Source organism: Tachyglossus aculeatus, chromosome 12 (assembly GCF_015852505.1).
Source record: "Tachyglossus aculeatus isolate mTacAcu1 chromosome 12, mTacAcu1.pri, whole genome shotgun sequence".
Taxonomy (NCBI): domain Eukaryota; kingdom Metazoa; phylum Chordata; class Mammalia; order Monotremata; family Tachyglossidae; genus Tachyglossus; species Tachyglossus aculeatus.
In genome coordinates, this window is record NC_052077.1 from 43,388,517 (window position 1) to 43,407,192 (window position 18,676).

General features: G+C 48.2%; 1 protein-coding gene across 1 annotated transcript in view; it reads left to right on the forward strand.

The window, feature by feature from the left end:
- The window catches only part of PRIMPOL (primase and DNA directed polymerase), a 51,194-nt gene that overhangs the window by 24,264 nt on the left and 8,254 nt on the right, over positions 1-18,676 (forward strand). Inside the window, exons 7-9 of the mRNA XM_038755297.1 lie at positions 9,141-9,288; positions 13,604-13,870; positions 15,520-15,682. Coding sequence (XP_038611225.1) covers positions 9,141-9,288; positions 13,604-13,870; positions 15,520-15,682 — 578 coding nt within the window. The remainder of the gene's footprint in view (positions 1-9,140; positions 9,289-13,603; positions 13,871-15,519; positions 15,683-18,676) is intronic.

Below are 18,676 nucleotides of genomic sequence, written 5' to 3' on the forward strand. Positions count from 1 at the left end.
CACAGCTGACAAGCGGCGGAGCCGGGATTCGAACCCATGAACTCCGACTCCAAAGCGCGGGCTCTTTCCACTGAGCCATGCTGACTTGCGGAGTAGGGGATAGACACGGGCTTGGGAGTCTATTTAGTTCTTTATTTTACTCGTACATATTTGTTCTACTTGTTTTATTTTGTTAATATGTTTGGTTCTGTTCTCCGTCTCCCCCTTCTAGACTGGGAGCCCACTGTTGGGTAGGGGCCGTCCCTATATGTTGCCGACTTGTACTTCAATCAATCAATCAATCAATCAATCAATCATATTTATTGAGTGCTGACTGTGTGCAGAGCACTGTACTAAGCGCTTGGAAAGTACAAGCTGGCATCATATAGAGACAGTCCCTACCCAACAGTGGGCTCACAGTCTAGAAGGGGGAGACAGAGAACAAAACCAGACTCACAAAATAAAATAAATAGAACAGATAGGTACAAGTAAAATAAATAAATAAATAGGGTAGGTGATTGACTGCTTTAAAATAGATTGTGAGGGGTTTTTGTGCGATGCCAAGGCGGATGACTATCGGAGATGAGTTCCTGCCAAACTTCATCATCATTACCAACAAGCAATCAAGCGGTAGTAATTTATTTATTAGGCATTTCTGCACGTACTGTACTGTACTCAGCGCTTGGGAGAACAAGTTCTTGAGAACAAGAACTTCCCAAGCGCTCAGTCCAGTGCTCTGCACACAGTAAGCGCTCAATAAATACGATTGAATGAATGAATGAATTTTTAATTTGGGAAGACCTTCCGGAGATCTCACCGCCTAAACCCTGGAGAGTCTGGTTCCCACTGTGGGCCCACCATGGTCCTGAGCTGTCCGAGGCTGGGCCGGGGGGCTGGGAGCGGAGGCGTTGACGGAAGAGCGCGAAGTTTGGTCCCCGTTTTTTGGGCAGCTTCAATCCGAAGGCCTCCCACCACCCTGCCGCATTTTGCAGACCCGAATGCAGTCAGAGGGATTGCAGTGAGAAGAAGCCGACTTTCCTCCGGGGTGCTCTCATCACTGGCGATTTGGTCCTTAGTTCCCGTCTGATAACAAATCAATCAATCAATCAATCAATCAATCGTATTTACTGAGCGCTTACTATGTGCAGAGCACTGTACTAAGCGCTTGGGAAGTACAAATTGGCAACACATAGAGACAGTCCCTACCCAACAGTGGGCTCACAGTCTAAAAGGGGGAGACAGAGAACAGAACCAAACGTACCAACAAAATAAAATAAATAGGATAGAAATGTACAAGTAAAATAAATAAATAAATAAATAGAGTAATAAATATGTACAACCATATATACATATATACAGGTGCTGTGGGGAAGGGAAGGAGGTAAGATGGGGGGATGGAGAGGGGGACGAGGGGGAGAGGAAGGAAGGGGCTCAGTCTGGGAAGGCCTCCTGGAGGAGGTGAGCTCTCAGCAGGGCCTTGAAGGGAGGAAGAGAGCTAGCTTGGCGGAGGGGCAGAGGGAGGGCAAATAACAAATACCATCGTTGTTATTAGTATTACTGCAGAGCGCTATACCCAGTGCCCACCCTGGGCAGAACATCTGACTGGGCAAGCTCTGTGTGCAGAGCACTGGACCGGCTAACTGTCGGGTGCTGAGTTCAGGACCCACTAGGAGCAATAAATAGGCGTTCAATAAATACCAAGAGGATGACCTCGACAGGGGCAGCGGGATGGCTGGAGGACGCAGGTGCCGACCGCCACCCTGGACGCCCACCCTCAGGATTAGAGGTGGACCGCCCAACCTACCGATTCTCCCGTCTCCATCGCTCACTGCCCCTGCAGTGACCAATCCAGGACCACCCAACACCCCTGACTCTTCCCCCAGTGATGTAGCACAGACTATCCAACACGTCGATTCCCCCCTCTCCACCCCCAACTCCCCTGCAGTGCCCAAAATGGGCCATCTCACCCCCCTGGCCTCCCTCTCGGCCATCTCTAAGCCCTCAGGCAGCAAGCTCTATCTGCGGGGCTCGGTGGCCGAAAAGGCCATTCCAACCCCTGGACCGTTATATGTTGCCAGTTTGTACTTCCCAAGCGCTTAGTACAGTGCTCTGCACACAGTAAGCGCTCAATAAATACGATTGATGATGATACCCACAGAGCTGGCGTGGGCCGGGCCGGAGCGGCTGCCTCGGAGGGCGCGGGCGATAGCGGGCCTCGCGCGGAATCGTCTCAACCGTCCGGTGCCGCCCCGCTTCCTCCTTATCCGGAGTGAGAGAACGGTGATCAGGGTGCCGTTCTTCAGCTGTGCTAGAAATATTTTCCTATCAGAGAGGAAGCCATGTCGTTACAGAATGGAGGGGGACCTCCCCGCTTAGCTCCTCGCCGGGCTGTCAGTCAGTCTGTCGTTGTCAATCGTATTTATTGAGCGCTTACTGTGTGCAGAGCACTGGACTGAGCGCTTGGGAAGTACAGATTGGCAACATATAGAGACAGTCCCTGCCCAACAGTGGGCTCACAGTCTAAAATTTATTACAGTCATATTTATTGAGGATTGCTGTGTGCAGAGCACTATACTAAGCACTATAGTAAGCACTTATGTCCATATCTATATCTGTCTATCTATCTATCATCTATTTATCTATCTATATGTATATCTATCTATCTGTCTATCTATCTATATGTATATCTATCTATCTATCTATCTATATACACATAGAGAAGCAGCGTGGCTCAGTGGAAAGAGCACGGGCTTTGGAGTCAGAGGTCATGGGTTCGCATCCCGGCTCCGCCGCATGTCTGCTGTGTGACCTTGGGCAAGTCGCTTCACTTCTCTGAGCTTCAGTTACCTCAGCTGTAAAATGGGGATTGACTGTGAGCCCCACATCATCATCAATCGTATTTATTGAGCGCTTACTGGGACAGCCTGATCACGTTGTATCCCCCCCAGCGCTTAGAACAGTGCGTTGCACATAGTAAGCGCTTAACAAATGCCATTATCATTATTATTATTATATATGTATATATATGCAATTTATGGACATATATGGATGTATATATATCCATATATGTCCATAAATTGTATGTATGTATATATATATACAATATACTATGTGTGTATATATATATATAGATATATATATATATCTATATATATATATACACACACATATATATACATGCACATATATACATACATACAATTTGTGGACATATATCCATATATGTCCATAAATTGTATGTATGTGTGTGTGTATATATATATATATATATATATACAATATATATACACATACATACAATTTATGGACATATAGGGACATATATGGACACACACATATACATATGTCCATAAATTGTACTTCCCAAGCGCTTAGTACAGTGCTCTGCACACAGTAAGCGCTCAATAAGTACGATTGAATGAATGAATATCTGTCATTCATTTCTATTAATGCCCGTCTCCCCCTCTAGACTGTACGCTCACTGTGGGCAGGGACTGTGTCTGTTTTATTTTTCTATTGTACTCTCCCAAGTGCTTAGTACAGTGCTCTGCGCACAGTAAGCGCTCAGCAAATGATTGGATGAACGAATAGAACAGTATAACAGACACATTCCCCAGGTTCATTCATTCATTCATTCATTCAATCGTATTTATTGAGCGCTTACTGTGTGCAGAGGTTGCTGAGTTTGGAATTCCCAGTCCCTCCCCAATGGGCTTTGCCCCGTTTTTTTTCTTTTGTTATTTGTTACACGCTTAGTTTGTGTCAAACACCATTTTAAGCGCTGGGATAGGTACAGGTGAATTTAGGGTTCTCCTCTCAGGGTCGCACCTGGAGAGTTTCCAATATTCCGCCTGTCTCGACTATAGAAGCAGCGTGGCTCAGTGGCAGGAGCCCGGGCTTTGGAGTCCGAGGTCATGGGTTCGAATCCCGGCTCCGCCAGTCGTCAGCTGTGTGGCTTTGGGCAAGTCACTTCACTTCTCTGGGCCTCAGTTCCCTCATCTGGAAAATGGGGGTGAAGACTGGGAGCCCCCCTGTGGGACAACCTGATCACCTTGTAACCTCCCCAGCGCTTAGAACGGTGCTTTGCATCATCATCATCATCATCATCAATCGTATTTATTGAGCGCTTACTGTGTGCAGAGCACTGTACTAAGCGCTTGGGAAGTACAAATTGGCAACACATAGAGACAGTCCCTGCCCAACAGTGGGCTCACAGTCTAAAAGGGGGAAGACAGAGAACAAAACCAAACATACTAACAAAATAAAATAAATAGAATAGATATGTACAAGTAAAATAAATAAATAAATAAATCGAGTAATAAATATATACAAATATACACAAGTACTGTAGGGTGGGGAAGGGAGTAGGGCAGCACACAGTAAGCGCTTAATGAATACCCCTTCTAGACTGTGAGCCCGCTGTTGGGTAGGGACCGTCTCTACGTGTTGCCGACTTGTACTTCCCAAGCGCTTAGTACAGTGCTCTGCACACAGTAAGGGCTCAATAAATACGATTGATTGATTGATAAATGCTATCATTATTATTATTATTATTCCAAGCACTCAGTACAATGCCCCACCTACAGTAAACTGATTGATTGAGTGACTGCTTTCACGTTCGCTGGGGACCAAACTGCAAGGCCTGAGTGATTAATCCCTGGCCAAAGAAAATGACCTCGGATTAAAAAAAAAACAAAAAACAACATGCATTTTTAGACGCCACCTGGCCTATTTGACTCAGGAGACTTTGGGGCTGGGAGTCGGAGACTTGGGTTCGAGTTTCAGTTCTGGCAGTGTCTTGTTGGGTGACCTGGGCAAGTCACTTAACCTCTGTGGGTCTCAGTCTCTTCCTCTGCACAAGGGAGAAAATAATAATAATAATAATAATAATAATAATGATAATAATAATAACAATAATAATAATAATAATGGTATTTGTTAAGCACTTACCACATATCAAGCACTGTCCTAAGCGCTGGGGTAGATACAAACTAATCAGGTTGGACACAGTCCCTGGGGCTCACAGTCTTCAACCCCATTTTACAGATGAGGTAGCTTGAGGCCCAGAGAAGTGAAGTGGCTTGCCCAGGGTCACACAGCAGAGAAGTGGAGTCGGGATTAGAACCCAGGTCCTTCTGACTCCCAAACCCGGACTCTGTCTCCGAGGCCATGCTGCTTCCCGGCTCCGCCACTTGTCCGCTGTGTGACTTTGGGCAAGTCACTTCACTTCTCTGGGCCTCAGTTCCCTCATCTGTAAAATGGGGACCGTGAGCCCTCCGTGGGACACCCTGATCACCTTGTAACCTCCCCAGCGCTTAGAACAGTGCTTTTCACAAAGTAAATGCTTAATAAATGCCATTATTATTATTATTATTATTATTATTATTATTATTATTATTATTATTATATCCATTCCATTCCTAGCTTGGGCAATGGCTAGTGAGTGGAAGGCCATCTGCTACAAATCCTACAGTGCTCTGTACATGGTAAGCGCTTAATAAATGACATTATTATTATTATTATTATTATTATTATTATTATTATTATTATTATTATTATTATTATTACAAGTCAAAACTCACCCATGCTGGGCAGCCGTGGCATGGGAGAGAGGCGAGGGCAGAAACTCGAGTTTCCTGTGCGGAAGGAGGCGGTGGTAAACCACTTCCAGATTTTTACCAAGGAAACTCTTGTACTTGTAACTTGTACTTCCCAAGCGCTTAGTCCAGTGCTCTGCACAAAGTAAGCGCTCAATAAATACGATTGATTGATTGATTGATTGATTGAAACTCTCTGGATCTACTGCCTGAACCATTGCAGATGGAGAGCGGGGCGTCCATGGCGTCTCTGTGGGTCAGACACGACGCGACGGTATGAGACAACAACAATTTAGGGTTGGACACAGCCACCGTCCCGTAGGGCTGTCCCACATCCCCATTTTGCAGCTGAGGAAACTGAGGCACAGAGAAGTGAAGTGACTTGCCCAAGGTCACTAGAGAAGCAGCGTGGCTCAGTGGAAAGAGCCCGGGCTTTGGAGCCAGAGGTCATGGGTTCAAATCCCAGCTCCGCCAATTGTCAGCTGGGTGACTTTGGGCAAGTCACTTCACTTCTCTGGGCCTCAGTTCCCTCATCTGTAAAATGGGGATTAAGACTGTGAGCCCTCCGTGGGACAACCTGATCACCTTGTAACCTCCCCAGCACTTAGAACAGTGCTTTGCACATAGTAAGCGCTTAATAAATGCCATTATTATTATTATTATTAAGGTCACACAGCAAGCAATCTGCTTAGAGAAGCAGTGTGGCTCAGTGGAAAGAGCCCGGGCTTTGGAGCCAGAGGTCATGGGTTCAAATCCCAGCTCCTCCAATTGTCAGCTGTGTGACTTTGGGCGAGTTACTTCACTTCACCGGGCCTCAGTTCCCTCATCTGTAAAATGGGGATTAAGACTGTGAGCCCGCCATGGGACAACCTGATCACCTTGTAACCTCCCCAGCGCTTAGAACAGTGCTTTGCACATAGTAAGCGCTTAATAAATGCTATCATTATTATTATTATTAATCGTGGCTCAGTGGAAAGAGCCCGGGCTTGGGAGTCAGAGGTCATGGGTTCTAATCCCGGCTCCACCTCTTCATCAATCGTATTTATAGAGCGCTTACTGTGTGCAGAGCACTGTACTAAGCGCTTAATTGCCACTTGTCAGCTGGGTGACTTTGGGCGAGTCACTTCACTTCTCTGTGTCTCAGTTGCCTCATCTGTCAAAGGAGGATTAAGACTGTGAGCCCCACGTGGGACAACCTGATCACCTTGCATCCCCCAAGCACTTAGAACAGTGCTTTGCGCACAGTAAGTGCTTAACAAGTACCATTATGCAGCGCTTAGAACAGTGCTTTGCACGTAGTAAGCGCTTAATAAATGCTATTTTAAAAAAAAAAGCAATTGGCAGAGCTGGGATTAGAACCCAGGTCCTTCTGACTCCCAAGCCTGTGCTGCTTCCCCGTTAGCTTTACTGTAGCGTCCATCACAGCTGCCCAGGGCAAGCGTGTATGCTGGGCCCAGCGCCCGGGCCGGGGGTGAAACTAAAGAGCAAAATGAGTCCCCAAGTTGGGCCAGACCCACCTCGACCAGTGATCCATCAATCAATCAATCAATCAATCGTATTTATTGAGCGCTTACTGTGTGCAGAGCACTGTACTGAGCGCTTGGGAAGTACAAGTCGGCAGCATATAGAGACGGTCCCTATGATCTGCTCCCTGCCCATCCCGCCCTTACAGACGGTCAGCGGTGTGGCTTAGTGGATAGAGCCGATCATGGGTTCCGCCACATGTCTGCTGTGTGACCTTGGGCAAGTCACTTCACTGTGCCTCAGTTCCCTCATCTGTAAAATGGGGATAAGAGTGTGAGCCCCATGTGGGACAGGGACTCGGTCCAACCTAATAATAATCATAATAATGGCATTTATTAAGCGCTTACTATGTGCAAAGCACTGTTCTAAGCGCTGGGGAGGTTACAAGGTAATCAGACGGTCCCACGTGGGGCTCACAGTCTTAACCCCATTTTGCAGTTGAGGTAACTGAGGCACAGAGAAGCTAAGTGGACTTGCCCAAGGTCACACAGCTGACAATTGGCGGAGCCGGGATTTGAACCCGTGACCTCTGACTCCAAAGCCCGGGCTCTTTCCATTGAGCCACGCTGCTTCTTAACTTGTACCTACCCCGGTGCTTAGGGCTTGGCACATAGGAAACGCTTAATAATAATAATAATGTTGGTATTTGTTAAGTGCTTACTATGTGCAAAGCACTGTTCTAAGCACTGGGGGGAACACAAGGAGATGAGGTTGTCCCACGTGGGGCTCACAGTCTTAATCCCCATTTTACAGATGAGGGAACTGAGGCACAGAGAAGTGAAGCGACTTGCCCAAGGTCACACAGCAGACATGTGGGGGAGGCAGGATTCGAACCCCCTTTTAGACTGTGAGCCCACTGTTGGGTAGGGACCGTCTCTATATGTTGCCAACTTGTACTTCCCAAGCGCTTAGTACAGTGCTTTGCACACAGTAAGCGCTCAATACCTCCTTCCCTTCCCCACAGCACCTGTATATATGTATATATGTTTGTACATATTTATTACTCTATTTATTTATTTATTTATTTATTTTATTTGTACATATCTATTCTATTTATTTTATTTTGTTAGTATGTTTGGTTTTGTTCTCTGTCTCCCCCTTTTAGACTGTGAGCCCACTGTTGGGTAGGGACTGTCTCTAGATGTTGCCAATTTGTACTTCCCAAGCGCTTAGTACAGTGCTCTGCACATAGTAAGTGCTCAATAAATACGATTGATGATGATGATGATGATTGATGATGAACCCATGACCTCTGACTCCCAAGCCCGCGCTCTTTCCACTGAGCCACACTGCTTCTCTAAAATAATAATAATAATAATATAATAATAATAATAGGCATTTGTTAAGGACTTACTATGTGCAAAGCACTGGAGAGGATATAAGGTGCTTGGATCGTCCCACGTGGGGCTCCCAGTCTTCATCCCCATTTTCCAGATGAGGTCACTGAGGCCCAGAGAAGTGAAGTGACTTGCCCAAAGTCACCCAGCTGACAATTGGCGGAGCCGGGATTCGAACCCACGACCTCTGACTCTAAAGCCCGGGCTCTTGCCACTGAGCCACGCTGCTTCTTAATAAGAACCATAATTATACCAAGTACCGTACGCACCTCCTTGGCCTGTCCGCTTTTCTCCAAGTCATTTTTCTTCGGCGCGGCCCGCTTCGAGCGGATGCTGCCGGATGAAATCAAGTGAATCCATCATCATCATCATCATCAATCGTATTTATTGAGCGCTTACTATGTGCAGAGCACTGTACTAAGCGCTTGGGAAGTACAAATTGGCAACCTATAGAGACAGTCCCTACCCAACAGTGGGCTCACAGTCTAAAAGGGGGAAAGTCTAAATCCATGAGGGAAAGAGTGGGGTGGTTTAAACTGCGTAGAATCGGGGGTTTGTAAACCAATTTTTTAAAATACTTTGTAGTTAAGTAGCAAACCAGTATCGACAGGCAAATCTCCGACCGCCGCAAGACCCGCGGACTTGCCGTGCCGGGAGAAACCCGCGATGCGTTGAGCTGTTGGAATGCCTTTGCCTTTTCCAGCGTGTTTCCGAAGCGCTGCAGGAATCGTTCGGGGTGTCCTGTTCAGCGGAAGACGTTTTAAACCTGGATTCCAGCACCGCTGAGAAGTTTAGCCGCCATTTAATATTTCAGCTCCGCGACGCGGCCTTCAAAGACAACATTCACGTGGGTAAGTAGGGGCTGCATGCGTTTGCGTGCTTCCATGGGCAGGGCCAGGAATCGGCTGGCAGATCAATCAATCAGTCGTATTTATTGAGCGCTTACTGTGTGCAGAGCACTGGACTAAGCGCCTGGGAAGTCCAAGTTGGCAGCATATAGAGACGGTCCCTACCCAACAGTGGGCTCACAGTCTAGAGGTCTTGGGGAAGCAGCGTGGCTCAGTGGAAAAGAGCATGGGCTCTGGAGTCAGAGGTCCTGGGTTCAAATCCTGGCTCTGCCAGTTGTCAGCTGGGTGACTTTGGGCAAGGCACTTAACTTCTCTGGGCCTCAGTGACCTCATCTGTAAAAAGGGGATGAAGACTGGGAGCCCCCCATGGGACATCCTGAGCACCTTGTAACCTCCCCAGCGCTTAGAACAGGGCTTTGCACATAGTAAGCGCTTAATAAATGCCATTCTTATTATTATTATTATTATTATTATTATTATTAGAAGGGGGATGGGCTTGCTCCCCCCCACTGTCCACCCACCCTTTTGACCCGGGTTGAGGGCAGAGCAATTTTAGGGGGTATTCCTCAGGGCCGGACTCCCCTGTTTCGTCCCTCATTGTCTTGCCTGGACTTACCTGCCTTTTGACCTCATTCTGTGCCAGCTGTCAGTCAGTCGTATTTAGCGGGCGCTGTGTGCAGAGCACTGTACTAAGTGCTTGGGAGAGTCTACTACAACAACGAACAGACAAATTCCCTGCCCGCAACAAGCTTACAGCTGCCTCTGGCCTCGATGGAAAGCTGAGAGCTCACCTCCTCCAGGAGGCCTTCCCAGACTGAGCCCCTTCCTTCCTCTCCCCCTCGTCCCCCTCTCCATCCCCCCCATCTTACCTCCTTCCCTTCCCCACAGCACCTGTATATATGTATATATGTTTGTACATATTTTTTTACTCTATTTTATTTGTACATATCTATTCTATTTATTTTATTTTGTTAGTATGTTTGGTTTTGTTCTCTGTCTCCCCCTTTTAGACCATGAGCCCACTGTTGGGTAGGGACTGTCTCTATATGTTGCCAATTTGTACTTCCCAAGCACTTAGTACAGTGCTCTGCACATAGTAAGCGCTCAATAAATACGATTGATGATGATGATGATGATGAATGAAAACCCTTTACTTTCATTTCTTAACGGCCTTCCCTTTTAAAAGGAAAGCATTCGGTGACTCAGTTATCGGAGGTGATGAACGCTTTCGTTCAGGAGGTGAAGTTTACGGGGATAGAGGCCTCAGGCAGAAACTGTAAATGCTTCCAACCTGCAGGATGGGACTGGGAGGGTTCGTTTTATGTTCTTCCACCCTGTCAATCAATCAATCAATCGTATTTATTGAGCGCTTACTGTGTGCAGAGCACTGTACTAAGCGCCTGGGAAGTCCAAGCTGTCTCGCAGTTTTCCCTGTACACTTAAACACTCAGGGAGAAATCAGTGTGGATTTATTTCTTTTACTTGTACGTATCTATTCTATTTATTTTATGTTGTTAATATGTTTGGGTTTGTTCTCTGTCTCCCCCTTCTAGACTGTGAGCCCACTGTTGGGTAGGGACTGTCTCTATATGTTGCCAACTTGGACTTCCCAAGCGCTTAGTACAGTGCTCTGCACACAGTAAGCGCTCAATAAATACGATTGATTGATTTGTCTTGGCTTCATTTCACTGCCCCCAGAGATTTGCACAGAGCAAACGTGTATCGTGGTTATTAGGCAGTCGTGGAATCTACTAGGTTGTAAATGCCTCCAGGGCAGGAGATGTGTTGAAATAATAATGATTAAAAGTAATGTGCTGAAATAATAACGATTAAAAGTATTCTGCGGTAGCTTAGTGGAAAATGCACAGGCTTGGGAGTCGGAGGTCCGGGGTTCTAATCCCGGCTCCGCCACTTGTCAGCTGGGTGACCTTGGGGAAGTCACTTCACTTCTCTGGGCCTCAGTTCCTTCATCTGTAAAATGGGGATTAAGATTGTGAGCCCCACGTGGGCCAACGTGATTACCTCGTGTCTACCCCAGCGCTTAGAAGGGCGCTTGGCACATAGTAAGCGCTTAACAGATACCATCGTTATTATGGGGAAGCTGCGTGGCTTAGTGGAAAGAGCCCGGGTTTGGGAGTCAGAGGTCCGGGGTTCTAATCCCGGCTCTGTGATTTATCTGCTGGGTGACCTTGGGCAAGTCACTTCATTTCTCTGAGCCTCAGTTCCTTCATCTGTAAAATGGGGATTAAGATTGTGAGCCCCACGTGGGCTAACGTGATTACCTTGTGTCTACCCCAGCGCTTGGAAGGGCGTTTGGCACATAGTAAGCGCTTAACAGATACCATCGTTATTATGGAGAAGCTGCGTGGCTTAGTCTAGAAGGGGGAGACAGAGAACAAAACCAAACATACTAACAAAATAAAATAAATAGAATAGATATTTACAGGCGCTGTGGGGAGGGGATAATAATAATAATAGCATTTATTAAGCACTTACTATGTGCAAAGCACTGTTCTAAGCGCTGGGGAGGTTACAAGGTGATCAGGTTGTCCCACGTGAGGCTCACAGTCTTAACCCCCATTTTACAGATGAGGTAACTGAGGCACAGAGAAGTTAAGTGACTTGCCCAAAGTCACACAGCTGACAATTGGCGGAGCCGGGATTTGAACCCATGACCTCTGGCTCCAAAGCCCGGGCTTATTCCAGTGAGCCACGGGAGGAGGAGACAGCAGCAGGCAAGTGAGAACGGAGAAGCAGCGTGGCTCAGTGGAAAGAGCCCGGGCTTTGGAGTCCGAGGTCATGGGTTCAAATCCCGGCTCTGCCACTTGTCAGCCGGGTGACTTTGGGCAAGTCACTTCTCTGTGCCTCAGTGACCTCATCTGGAAAATGGGGATGAAGACTGGGAGCCCCCCCGTGGGACAACCTGATCATCTTGTAACCTCTCCAGCGCTTAGAACGGTGCTTTGCACATAGTAAGCGCTTAATAAATACCATTATTATAATAAATGCCATTATTATAAGTGGCAGAGCCGCAGTTAGAACCTTTTATTCCCAGGCCTACGCGCTATCCACTAGGCTACACTGATTCTCTTCATGCTGACCCGCTTCTAGCCTCCTTTTCAGCCTCCACCAGCGCGGGGTTGGCAATACTGTGTGCAAAGCACTGTTCTAAGCGCTGGAGAGCGTACAAGGTGATCAGGTTGTCCCTCTGGGGGCTCACAGTCTTCATCCCCATTTTACAGATGAGGTCACTGAGGCCCAGAGAAGTGAAGTGACTTAATAATAATAATAATGGCATTTATTAAGCGCTTACTCTGTGCAAAGCACCGTTCTAAGCGCTGGGGAGGTTACAAGGTGATCAGGTTGTCCCACGGGGGGCTCACAGTCTTCCTCCCCATTTTCCAGATGAGGTCACTGAGGCCCAGAGAAGTGAAGTGACTTAATAATAATAATAATGGCATTTATTAAGCGCTTACTATGTGCAAAGCACCATTCTAAGCGCTGGGGAGCGTACAAGGTGATCAGGTTGCCCCTCGGGGGGCTCACAGTCTTCCTTCCCATTTTCCAGATGAGGTCACTGAGGCCCAGAGAAGTGAAGTGACTTAATAATAATAATAATAATAATAATGGCATTTATTAAGTGCTTACTATGTGCAAAGCACTGTTCTAAGCGCTGGGATGGTTACAAGGTGATCAGGTTGTCCCAGAGGGGGCTCACAGTCTTCCTCCCCATTTTACAGATGAGGGCACTGAGGCCCAGAGAAGTGAAGTGACTTAATAATAATAATAATAATAATGGCATTTATTAAGCGCTTACTATGTGCAAAGCACTGTTCTAAGCGCTGGGGAGCGTACAAGGTGATCAGGTTGTCCCTCGGGGGGCTCACAGTCTTCATCCCCATTTGACAGATGAGGTCACTGAGGCCCAGAGAAGTGAAGTGACTTGCCCAGAGTCACCCAGCTGACAAATGTCGGAGCCGGGATTTGAACCCATGACCTCTGACTCCAAAGCCCGGGCTCTTTCCCACCGAGCCGCGCTAGAATCAGACCGAAGTCACCCAGTTTCCTTTTTGAGTCACATCCCCTCCACTTTTCCCCCCGCCCCTCGACCCCCAGCAACGTGTCTGTTTTCAGCCGGGCCGCAAACGGACTTTTAAACTTGTACTTCCACCTTGTAAACTTCCAACTTGTACAGCCCCAACTTGGACTTCCGAAGCGCTTAGTCCAGTGCTCTGCACACAGTAAGCGCTCAATAAATACGATTGATTGATTGATTGATTGATTAATCGATTAAACCCTGCCACCTCTTTCTCCCGAGGACGCTTTGTGCAAGCGGCTTTGCGGCCTGCCCTGTCGCTCCTGGAGAAGCGGCCCCCTTCCTCCCCGGCCACGTCTGTTGGGGCTGGGGCGGCGGCGGGAAGCCCGCGGCGGGGGACGGGGGCGTCTGCAGCCGGCGAGGTGGCACTTAGCACAGCGGTTGTGGCTGCGGCGGAGGAACCACGGTCCTCGGGGCCCGGCGGGAAAGACCTTGCCCACTTCCTGGTGGAGAGCAAAGCGGGAGGCAAGCAGCTCTTCGTTGACCTGGGTGAGTGAGGTTCATTCATTCATTCATTCATTCATTCATTCATTCATTCAGTCGCATTTATTGAGCGCTTACTGTGTGCAGAGCACTGGACTAAGCGCTTGGGAAGTACAAGATGGCAACGTATAATATAATAATAATAACGATGGCATTAATAATAATGTGGACCACCCCCCTTCTCCTCAACACGCTACCTGACCTTGGCTTCACAGACTCCGTCCTCTCCTGGTTCTCCTCTTATCTCTCCGGTCGTTCTTTCTCAGTCTCTTTTGCAGGCTCCTCCTCCCCCTCCCATCCCCGTACTGTGGGGGTTCCCCAAGGGTCAGTGCTTGGTCCCCTTCTGTTCTCGATCTACACGCACTCCCTCGGTGACCTCATTCGCTCCCACGGCTTCAACTATCATCTCTACGCTGATGACACCCTGATCTCCATCTCTGCCCCTGCTCTCTCCCCCTCCCTCCAGGCTCGCATCTCCGCCTGCCTTCAGGACATCTCCGTCTGGATGTCTGCCTGCCACCTAAAGCTCAACATGTTGAAGACTGAGCTCCTTGTCTTCCCTCCCAAACCCTGCCCTCTCCCTGACTTTCCCATCTCTGTTGACGGCACTACCATCCTTCCCGTCTCACGAGCCCACAACCTTGGTGTCATCCTTGACTCCGCTCTCTTATTCACCCCTCACATCCAAGCCGTCACCAAAACCTGCCGGTCTCAGCTCCGCAACATTGCCGAGATCCGCCCTTTCCTCTCCATCCCAACCGCTACCCTGCTCATTCAAGCTCTCATCCTATCCCATCTGGACTACTGCATCTGCCTTCTCTCTGATCTCCCATCCTCGCGTCTCTCTCCACTTCAATCCATACTTGATGCTGCTGCCCGGATTATCTTTGTCCAGAAACGCTCTGGGCATATTACTCCCCTCCTCAAAAACCTCCAATGGCTACCAATCAATCTGCGCATCAGGCAGAAACTCCTCCCCCTGGGCTTCCAGGCCATCCATCCCCTGGCCCCCTCCTACCTCACCTCCCTTCTGTCCTTCTCCAGCCCAGCCCGCACCCTCCGCTCCTCCGCCGCTAATCTCCTCCCCGTACCTTGTTCTCGCCTGTCCCACTATCGACCCCCGGCCCCCGTCCTCCCCCGGGCCTGGAATGCCCCCAATCCCTCTGCCCATCCGCCAAGCTCGCTCTCTTCCTCCCTTCAAGGCCCTACTGAGCGCTCACCTCCTCCAGGAGGCCTTCCCAGACTGAGCCCCTTCCTTCCTCTCCCCCTCGTCCCCCTCTCCATCCCCCCCATCTTACCTCCTTCCCTTTCCCACAACACCTGTATATACGTATATATGTTTGTACATATTTATTACTCTATTTATTTTACTTGTACATATCTATTCTATTTATTTTATTTTGTTAGTATGTTTGGTTTTGTTCTCCGTCTCCCCCTTTTAGACTGTGAGCCCGCTGTTGGGTAGGGACTGTCCCTATATGTTGCCAACTTGTACTTCCCAAGCACTTAATCCAGTGCTCTGCACACAGTAAGCGCTCAATAAATACGATTGATTGATTGATTGATTGATTGATTGAAGAGGCCAGGATGTTTCAGCCCAGTTCCCCCCGGGTGGGCAGGTGGAAGACACTCACCTGACCGACTCTTGTCCGCAGGAGTTTATACCAGGAACAGGAACTTCCGGCTGTATAAATCATCCAAACGAGGAAAGAGCGCGACTTTGGAAGTAGCTGAAGATAACAGATTTTTCCCGACTCACCCGAAAAATGTGTCTGAAGAAGAAAGATATTTCCTCAGTTCTCTGATCAGCAACATCAGGTAAAAGGGACCTCAAACCCCATGAATGCAACTTTCTTCCTCGACTACTACTCCTCATTCATTCAATCGTATTTATTGAGTGCTTACTGTGTGCAGAGCAGTGTACTAAGTGCTTACTCCTTACCATCAGACTAAAAGCGCTCAATTAGCCCTCTCCCCCTTTTTATCTTCGCCCCTCTCCCACTCTGCAAACCAGCCTGCGCATGAGAAGCAGCGTGGCTCAGTGGAAAGAGCCCGGGCTTTGGAGTCAGAGGTCATGGGTTCAAATCCCAGCTCCACCAATTGTCAGCTGTGTGACTTTGGGCAAGTCACTTCACCTCTTTGGGCCTCAGTGACCTCATCTGGAAAATGGGGATTAAGACCGTGAGCCCCCCGTGGGACAACCTGATCACCTTGTAACCTCCCCAGCACTTAGAACAGTGCTTTGCACATAGTAAACGCTTAATAAATGCCATTATTATTATTATTATTTTACTTCTCATAGTAATAATAATAACAATGATATTTGTTAAGCGCTTACAATGTGCCAAGCACTGTTGTAAGCGCTGGGATAGATATAAGGTAATCAGGTTATTTTTTTTTATAGGCACTTATTAAGCGCTTACTATGTGCAAAGCACTGTTCTAAGCGCTGGGGAGGTTACAAGGTGATCAGGTTGTCCCTCGTGGGGCTCATAGTCTTAATCATAGTCTTTGAGAAGCATCATGGCTCAGTGGAAAGAGCCCGGGCTTTTGAGTCAGAGGTCATGGGTTCAAATTCCGGCTCCACCACTTGTCAGCTGTGTGACCTTGGGCAAGCCACTTCACTTCTCTGTGCCTCAGTTCCCTCATCTGTAAAATGGGGATTAAAACTGTGAGCCCCCCGTGGGACAACCTGATTACCTTGTATCCCCCCAGCGCTTAGAACAGTGCTTTGCACATAGTAAGCGCTCAACAAATACCACCATTAATTAATCCCCATTTTCCAGATGAGGTGACAGGCACAGAGGAGTGAAGTGACTTGTCCCAAAGTCACACAGCTGAGAAGTGGCGGAGCCGGGATTAGAACCCACGACCTCCGACTCCCAAGCCCGGGCTCTTTCCACCAGGTCACACTGCTTCTCTGCCTAATACCTTGATTACCTAATACCTAATTACCTGGTATCTACCCCAGCGCTTAGAACAGTGCTTTGCACATAGTAAGCGCTTAACAAATACCAACATTATTATTATTATTATTATTTTAGACTGTGAGCCCACTGTTGGGCAGGGACTGTCTCTATATGTTGCCAACTTGTACTTCCCAAGTGCTTAGTCCAGTGCTGTGCACACAGTAAGCGCTCAATAAATACGATTGATTGATTGATTATTATTAATATCTACCCACTCCTCATCCTCCACTCTTACCTTTTGTTGTCGAGCCCTGGCTCCAGTCCTCCCTCCTGCCTGGACCTCCCTCCCCCACCTATTTGACAGACCAGCACTCTTCCCCATCTTCAAAGCCCTACTGAAATCCTGTCTCCTCCAGGAAGCCCTCCCTGACTAAGGTCTTCTCTCTCCCGCCTTAATTTCCCTCCCGACTGCCGCGTTCCCCCGTTTCTACCCTCCCAGCACATACACTGCGAGACTGTGAACAACTATTCAAGAGCAGGGATGGTGCCTACCAAAACTACGCGGCTCGGTGGCAAGAGCCCGGGCTTTGGAGTCCGAGGTCAGGGGTTCAAATCCCGGCTCTGCCAATTGCCAGCTGGGTGACTTTGGGCAAGTCACTTCGCTTCTCTGGGCCTCAGTTCCCTCATCTGGAAAATGGGGATGAAGACTGGGAGCCCCCCCGTGGGACAACCTGATCACCTTGTAACCTCCCCTGCGCTTAGAATGGTGCTTTGCACACAGTAAGCGCTTAATAAATGCTATCATTATTATTATTATTATTCCAAGCACTCAATACAGTGCCCCACCCACAGCAAACTGATTGATTGAGTGACTGCTTTCATGTTTGCTGGTGACTAAATTGTAAGGCCTGAGTGATTACTCCCTGGCCAAAGAAAATGACCCTGGATCATACATTTTTAATAATAATAATAATGATGGCATTTATTAAGTGCTTACTATGTGCAAAGCACTGTTCTAAGCGCTGGGGAGGTTACAAGGTGATCAGGTTGTCGCATGGGGGGCTCACAGCTTTAATCCCCATTTTACAGATGAGGTAACTGAGGCCCACAGAAGTGAAGTGACTTGCCCAAAGTCACACAGCTGACAAGTGGCGGAGCCGGGATTTGAACCCATGACCCCTGACTCCCAAGCCCGGGCTCTTTCCACTGAGCCACGCTGCTTCTCTTGGAAGCATCTGGCCTATTTGATCAGGAGACTTTGGGGCTGGGAGTCAGAGACTTGGGTTCGAGTTTCAGTTCTGCCAGTGTCTTGTTGGGTGACCTGGCCAAGTCACTTAACTTCTACGGGTCTCAGTCTCCTCCTCTGCACAAGGGAGAAAATAATAATAATAATAATAATAATAATGATGGTGTTTGTTAAGCACTTACCACGTGTCAAGCACTGTCCTAAGCGCTGGGGTAGATACAAACTAATCAGGTGGGACACAGTCCCTGGGGCTCACAGTCTTCAACCCCATTTTACAGATGAGGTAGCTTGAGGCCCAGAGAAGTGAAGTGACTTGCCCAAAGTCACACAGCAGACAAGTGGCGGAGCCGGGATTAGAACCCAGGTCCTTCTGACTCCCAAACCCGGGCTCCGTCTCCCGAGCCACGCTGCTTCCCGGCTCCGCCACTTGTCAGCTGTGTGACTTTGGGCAAGTCACTTCACTTCTCTGGGCCTCAGTTCCCTCATCTGTAAAATGGGGGCTGTGAGCCTCCCGTGGGACCACCTGATCACCTTGTAACCTCCCCAGCGCTTAGAACAGTGCTTTGCACATAGTAAGCGCTTAATAAATGCCATCGTCATCATCATTATTATTATTCCCACTGGAATGAAGACAATCATTTCTATCCCTCCCTCCCTT